General features: G+C 36.4%; 1 protein-coding gene across 1 annotated transcript; it reads left to right on the top strand.

The window, feature by feature from the left end:
- Positions 1-209: 209 nt before the first annotated feature.
- Positions 210-7,494, top strand: LOC110811600 (regulatory-associated protein of TOR 1-like). Its single transcript, XM_022038140.2, has 10 exons — positions 210-455; positions 676-1,188; positions 2,291-2,617; positions 2,713-2,842; positions 4,065-4,189; positions 4,291-4,436; positions 4,534-4,635; positions 6,219-6,304; positions 6,684-6,768; positions 6,866-7,494. The coding sequence occupies exons 3-10, from the start codon at positions 2,395-2,397 to the stop codon at positions 7,202-7,204; spliced, it is 1,236 nt and encodes a 411-aa protein (XP_021893832.2). The 5' UTR covers positions 210-455; positions 676-1,188; positions 2,291-2,394; the 3' UTR covers positions 7,205-7,494.
- The last annotated feature ends 460 nt before the right edge of the window (positions 7,495-7,954 follow it).

The following is a 7,954-nucleotide window of genomic DNA, read 5'->3' as shown; positions in this document are numbered from 1 at the left end:
TGAGACAACATAATGAAGGTGAAGCAAATTGCTAAAATGAAACTGAAAAATAGTGCTTTCTTGAGAAGGAAAATGCAGAGTAACAACAGTAGCAACTTCGAGTTGGATAACAAGCAGCAGTCAGTCATGCATCAACCCCCCTTCTATTTGCCTCTTTCCAACTATCATTTACCTAGATAAATAGCGCCGTCCAAGGGCAGCATTCCGTGGAGATGGATCTTAGGCTAAGGAACACCTGGCCAGAACACACTCTGTATAAATTGCATTATCCCTTGGTCTTGGGCCTTGAAGGATTAACTCCATTGCTGACACTATCATTCATTACCCCAGAATCAGAAAACTGGGACGAATCATTAGATACAGGATAGCCAGGCATGATTCCGGAAGTAGCAAGTGGACGGCTCGTTGAGGACGTTACTTCTGCTTGGTAATCATCTCCAACTCTCGTTAATTGGGTAAGAAACAATACTTCTGCTTCCTGTACATTTTATATTAGCCAATGAAGGCAACGAATTCAGCAAATAGTTACTGATCTATTGTATTTTGATTACATTGTTAGTATCTTTTTTCACTTAAATTTAGAAGAATTTTTGAATAATTTTGAGTTAAAAATAAATTAATAAGTACGTTAATGAAGAAAAGAGGGAAAAAGGCTGAAAAGAAGTTTTCTCCCAGGTCCAGATCTGTATCACGTTCAGCCCAGCACCAACACTTAAAACGACGCCGTTTTAGGAGCTGGAAACCATAAGCCAGCAATGATCAAACGGCGCCGTTTTGATGAATGAAAAAAACAGAAAGAGGCGTCTACGTCTCTGAAGAAGAAACGAGGACTGAAAGGGAGAGGAGAAGCCTCAAGAGGAAGAGGCGGGCGAAAATTTGGGGCGGCCGCCTACAAGAGGGGAGATCTGGAGGAAAAAGGAGGAGACAGAGAGAGACAGGAGCTAGAAAGAGAAAGCAGAAATCAGATCTGCATACCCTGGAGCGCGAGCAGAAGGAGAGAACGGGGAGCTTGGCGGATATTTAGAAACGAACTGGTGGAGCGAGTGGTAGCGAAGCAGAAGCTGAGAGTGACCCAAAGCGATCTGGTGGAAGGCAGACTGGAGCAAACCGATTGACGATGGGGAAGCTGAAGCTGAAGTAGAAGCAATCGCAGAGAGCTTAGAGGGAGAAACTGGGAAAAATATTCAAGTAAATTAAAATATTTAGTTTTTAATTTGCATAGTTTTGTGATAAAAGTTTCAGGAATTTTTATGGCATTTGAGGGCTAGTATTTGGAATTGTTGGGAATTTATTTCTTGAATATTACATGATTATTTTTCTCTCAAATATAATTATTGTTTCTGAAGTTACGTTTTGGGATTAATTTTTAGCTTTTTAGCAATTTAAACTTAATGCGGTTGTGAGAATTGATCAACAGCTTAATTTGTGGAGTGAAATTGTATTAATTAAACATATATTGTTAATTATTAATTGAGACTTTAATGAAAGTAATATAGTTAAGTTAACGTGAAAAAATCGAATTATTACAGCTTTAATTGAATCAAATTAATAATTATTATAAAAGGTTAGTAATGGTTAATTAATAGACTTTAGGAATTCTGTGAGGGAAATCGAAATTTCATTATGATAATTCGACAATCGCATACTAAATTAAATGATTGCGAAACTAAAACTCGAATGTATACAAGATTTAGGTGAAATTAATTATTCTGGTACGTTTCCATTAATAGTTTGTTTTTAATTTTTTTACTTTGATTAAGTTGTTTTAATTTTTTATAAAAATTTAATTTTGATTTTTAGATAATAATAGAATTTTTTACAATTTTGGTACTTAATATGCAATTCATGTGGAATGATATTTTACTTATCATTTCATTACTTAAATGATTTCGTACACTTGCGAATCAGTTATAATGAACACCTACAACAAATTCCTCATTTTCCAAAACGCTAAAGAGGGAAAGAAATTATGCATTCATAAAGAGGAAAGAATATAATGTTAAGGAGAAAAAAATGCAAGCTTTGATCCAAACAAAAAGGAATTTAAATGATAGAACAAAATATACAATAGATTGTGGGCCAGTGTGTTTCAAAATATCCAATTCAAAAATTTTCACCCAATGGTATCATCTGATATGAAACCATTTACCTACTGCATGAAAAGATAATGTGGTGAATTTATATGGTGCCTATGGTTTTCATCTTTTGCTTCATGTTACTTCTGATGTTCTCGTTGTCTTTTCAGCCTGTTTAGATATAAATCTGATTGATTTCAACCTGTCATTGACAGGTCAGGTTCCTTTAACATTTAGGACTCCTCATGTCAGTCCTCCTCGACCAAGTTACTTAACCGGAAGGAGGAGAGTTTGTTCTTTATAGTTCAGGTCTCACCTGATGAATTCTCCAGATTCAGGATTAGCTGATCCACTTTTAGGCTCAGGGGGCTCTGTGGCTTCAGGATGCAGTTTGCTTCCACAATCAACTATTTACAATTGGAGTTGTGGCCACTTTTCTAAGCCACTTCTCACTGCAGCAGATGACAGTGAAGAAATAATAGCCAGAAGAGAAAAAAAGAAAAAATTGGCCCTGGAGCACATTACAAGATGCCAGCACTCTTGTAAGGCTTTTCTGTTTTTTTCCCTCTATTTACCATCGACATTGTTTTTTCTCATTATTGCTAAAGTTCCTTTTTTTTTTTGAACTTTTATCCAGCTGTTAACAGGCTTAATGATAATAATCAAATTGCTAGCTGGGATACAAAATTTGAAACTGGTACCAAAACAGCTTTGCTTCAACCCTTTTCATCTGTTGTAGTTGCTGCTGATGAAAACGAGCAAATTAGGTATGCAGTTTTCCATGAACAATATCCAAAGGAAGCTATATGCTAACTTGCTAGTGTCACTGCTAAAATTATACTGATATATCAATAGTTTTTATTATTTCAGAAAAAATATCTTTAGTTTCTGACAATAATTTGAATGGACAATGATTTATACCAATCATTTAATACAGTGAATTTCATGATGATTTCTCATGCTTAGGACATGGAGAACAGGACACCTATTTATTTTTGAAGCTTGTTAGGATGTTGTCAGCAAAGTGTGGTTCCTTAATTTGATCATGTCCTATTGTTTGTTTGAGAGTGCATTGCAACTGTTAAAAATTTTTGTTTAAACCCATGCAAAATGAGATTGTCTTTATAATAACTCAACTTTTTGGTTGGTAGTTGGATATTATTTCTATTTTAATGTTTCTATATTCGCGTTCCTTAGTTTTTGCCATCCTAGCAAAACAGGGCGTTACAGCAGTATAGCTTAAAATCTTTTTTTCATAAAATTTCCTTGCAGTATTTCTCTTCTTTTTGCTCAATTAATCAGGTTACGGTTTTTTTTTTTTAAAAAAGAGTATTTCTCTTGTCTTTGCATAGTATCTCTCTGTTGATTTATGTTTGAAGATAAATTTTTGTGTTTTAGAATTACAATTACTATCGTTGAAGAATGTATTTGAAGCACTAGTACCTAAACCACCTGGGTTGTAATTCTAGAAAATAAGCAGTTGTCTGGTTGGATAAAAGCAGTTTTTTGTAAAAAGAAAAAAGCACTGTACTTACCATATTTTAATAGAAAGAATTACTGGGTAAACAGGTAATAACATGTTAAGAAATAGGCCTTAAGTCATGACAGAAGAAGTAACGGTTGAGTTTCTTACTTTTCTCTTATTAAAATATGCATAACCATCTACTTATTTCTTCCAAAGGCCTCTTACTTATTAATACATCTAAATTTACTAATGGCTTCCTGTTAATAGTAAATGTGCGAAAGAGATAAATTAGGATTGGGTGCTGATAAGTAGATCTTTGGTAATTCTAAACACTCTCCAAGACTAATGGAAATTTGTTATTATGAGCATTTTTATTTTTCGTTTACACACCTAACAAGCTTGATAATTGAGGCAGTATGTTGATTCATCACTGTAATTACAAAATCTTTCTTTGGCTTCACAAATTCAAGTGATTTCTTGGTGATTGCTTGTCTATTAATCATTTAACATTTGTTTCTTTTCAGGGTATGGAATTATGAGGAGGCTACCCTTCTCAATGATTTTGAGAATCATGATTTTCCTGACAAAGGAATTTCTAAGCTCTGCCTTGTCAACGAGCTTGATGACAGCTTGCTACTTGTAGCTTCAAGTAATACTTTCAACTTCTGCTGCAAAAAGTTATTTGGCTATTTGCTAGAATTTTTAGAGATTTTTCTGTCAATTGAGCTGAAAATATTGTCTTTCATGTAGGTGACGGAAATATTCGTATTTGGAAAGATTACACTCTGAAGGGTGAACAAAAGGTTGTTTCTGCATTTTCTTCTACTCGAGGTCATAAACCTGGTGTGAGAAGCGTGAATGCTGTGGTGGACTGGCAGCAGTTTTCTGGATATCTGGTAGATATTTTACGAATGTAATTTTGTGGATTAATTTTTTTTGCCAATATGTAATGTTGAAATTGCTGTTCCGTCTTCTTGAATGATACGTTATTAGTACGCTTCTGGAGAGGTATCAACTATAATGGTCTGGGACCTGGAGAAAGCGCAACTTGTTAGTTCATTTCCATCATCATCAGATTGCAGCATTACAGCATTGGTGAGTTTATTGGTTGTATATCTTTTCTTTACTGGGAAATTCTATTATACTGCTTGAATACCTGGTATCTATCTAGTTAACCTGTCTCTGACGACAGCTTTCAATTAAGTCTCCATAAATCTTCCACTTAATTAAGCAGATGATGCGTGGAGAAAAACAAAGGGTATGGAATGGAATCAGACAAATGTAACTCTATCAAAAGATAAACAATATCCTCGAAGACTTCTTGCAGAATGGAGTAGCTATAGATAACGTAAATAGATTAGAAATTACAGTTTTGTTAAATATTAAAAGTACTATACCATTTAGGAGTTTAATATTATAGTTTTAGTAATATTAAGATTTTATTCTTGGTAGTATTTAGATTTCTTATTTGTATTAATATTTCCTATCTTACTAGGAAGAACATTCCTAGATTTATTAGTTTTAGCATTTCCTAGGCCAATCCTATTTGAAAAAATACTCACTTCCGAAATGTCTTTACACTTACTTCCGAAATCACAATTCAGTTGCTCAATAAAATACCTCGAGGATTTCTTAATAAAATTAAGCTCTTGAATGTGATACTTAAAAGATGCAATGTCTTGGAAATCCTAGGTGTGATATCCGGGTTTTTCCTCCCAAATTTCTAAGTAGCCAGACTAACCCTAATTTTTCCTACATTTATTTGGTATCAGTATTAAAAGAATATGATACCCTAAAATCTTAAAATCCTAAACCCAAACAGTCTCGATCCCTTTTGAAAAAAATGGGATATACAAGAATCTTAAAACCACCCCTAACATCAATTGGCAACACTGCCCCTACCACCGGTCTTCTAAAACCCCTATTAGCAGTGAGTGGAAGGTCTTGTTCTGAACTCTGCTGGAAGGTGTGCCACTTGCTTCTTTCATTCTTCGACTTTCTCGCAGCTATATCTCACACTACTACCCAATTTCCGCCATCATCTCATGCCAAGTCAGCTTCCAGAACCCTAACGCCTTCTGGTGACTTGAAATTCCACAGAGCCCCTCATGCAAGTGATCTGCAAGTAATAGTTATGAATTTGTGATGCAGTTGACTTTTTTTAACTGATTTTGATGAAATCTGATCATCCAGACTGGTTTAGCCTCTTCCAGGCTTGTTTTAGCATAGAGATTCCATAATGTTTCCCAATAATTGTTTCTCAGCTCCTCTATTTGCAATCTTCACCAAAGTTGCAATCCTTCTATTCCACTCTTGTTGAGGAAAGGAGAAGCAGTCAACTCAAATTAGCATGCTCTAACTTGTGCTCTTAAGCCATCTTGGAGTTATCGAAGTCCTCTGTAGGAACTAGATGAATTTGGGGTGAGATTCAAACATCTGACCTTGGGGATAAGTTCACTGGTGGTTGAAAATTCATTAACTGGACAAGCAAATTTCCTTGTCTGAGTGACTGCTCTCCCACTCTGCAGTTAGGGGCCGCATTTCTATCTGTGATATGAGTTTCATGTAACTATTTTCGCCTTATTTTGTATAATGCGTGTTATAGTGCGCACACCAATATTATTATTCACATGGTTAATACATCGATTTTCTTGTTGGCTATCTCACATGCTGAATAGTCTGCTTCTCAAGTCCATAGAGGTGCACTTGCTGCTGGATTTGCTGATGGTTCTGTTAGGCTTTATGATGTTCGAAAGCCTGAAATGTAAGTGCTGATGATCCTCTTTCTTTCAAACAGTTGATTCTTTTCTTCTCCTGTTTTTGGTTTTTTTTTTCTGGGATTGGGGGGGGGTGTGAGGGGGTGGGGCTTGTGGATTGTTGACATCAGCAGCGGCAAAATTGCATGGTAATCCATCTTATTCTTTGCCCAAATTTTGTTCAACAAAGGCAACTGAAAAAATTTAATAAACATTTCCAAAAAATTTTGGGACTGCTGTTTTGTCTTAATTTAGTTGAGAACCCTTCCACTTGAAGAATAACGAATTTGCAGCTGCTATGTTTTTGTAGATCTCTTTCTTTTTGTAATCATGTTTCCTAATGTTTTTTAAGTACTTATATATCTTGGAACATGTGTAATCTTTTAGGCTTACTTGCTCGACTCATCCTCATACTCAGAATGTAAAAAGAGTTATGGGGATTGGCTTTCAACCTGGACTTGATCCTGGAAAGGTAACTGGCAAAGTGACTCTTTTGCTCACCTTAAGATAATGATCTGTTCTCTCTGTGGAATCACTTTTGATTTTCTCAATCTGTCTTTTTCTTTCAGATTGTTAGTGCTTCTCAAGCTGGTGACATTCGGTTCCTTGATATCAGAAATCTGAAGGATGCTTACCTGACAATAGATGCTCACAGGGGCTCACTTACAGCTTTAGCTATTCATAGGCATGCCCCAATCATTGCTAGTGGTTCAGCTAAGCAGTTGATTAAGGTCTTCAGTCTGGGGGGTGAACAACTAGGAACTATTCGTTACTACCGTAGCTTCTTTGCCCAGAAGATTGGTACTATGAGCTGTCTCACATTCCATCCCTACCAAATACTACTTGCTGCTGGTGGTGCAGATGCTTTTGTCTCCATATATGCTGATGACAATGCTCAAGTGAGATGAATTTGTAGTATTTTCTTGTATCTTCTCGTTGAATCTTTCAAGCAGCAGGAGTACACATATAATATGATTGTGGGAGAAGGGATTTGGATCATTGAATGGGAAACATTCTGCTGCGCCAAACCCCTGTGCTCTCCGTCTTTCTGGATAGAGTGGCTTGGTACATTCTGCCGAAAATTGTATGGTATATATTCATTAGCCTCCAGTGCTGAGGACCCACAGATTGGAAAGCGTGTAAATTTGTTATATAGGTAAATGCGTGCAAATAGTTGTTTAGTCTTTTGGTTTTCTCAGTTCGGCGTGTTAGTTGTTTCTTCTATTCCCTTGCTCAATTTCTAAAAGTAGTACCTATCACAATCCAAATTGGTGTTAGCTATTAGATGGTGCAATTGGTAATTCCCCTGAAATTGGGGGGCCTCCAACTAATCCATCTGTTTAACCTTAACATGATCCTGCGTAATATTTGTAGCGCCCGGAAAATTGAAGAAGAAGAAAAAAAAAAAAAAAAAAAAAAGAGAGGGCCTACGTCAGCAGCCCCGTCAGCAGACCTAGTCAGCAGTCCCGGCCAACCGGAACCTGCCACGTGGCAAGACCACGTCGATCCGGGACGGGCCACGTTGGCGATCCGCGTGCGCGCGATCAAACGGCCCAGATCAATCGCGCGCACGGACGACCTAGATTTAATAAAAAACGGACGGTCCAGATTAAATCAAAATGGACGGTTAAGATCAAAAGGCAAAAGAGTATAAATAG

Source organism: Carica papaya, chromosome 6, assembly GCF_054855325.1.
Source record: "Carica papaya isolate Zhongbai chromosome 6, ASM5485532v1, whole genome shotgun sequence".
In the NCBI taxonomy this organism is placed as follows: domain Eukaryota; kingdom Viridiplantae; phylum Streptophyta; class Magnoliopsida; order Brassicales; family Caricaceae; genus Carica; species Carica papaya.
Note: the sequence above shows the minus strand (reverse complement) of the source record. Positions and strands in the feature narration are given on the sequence as shown.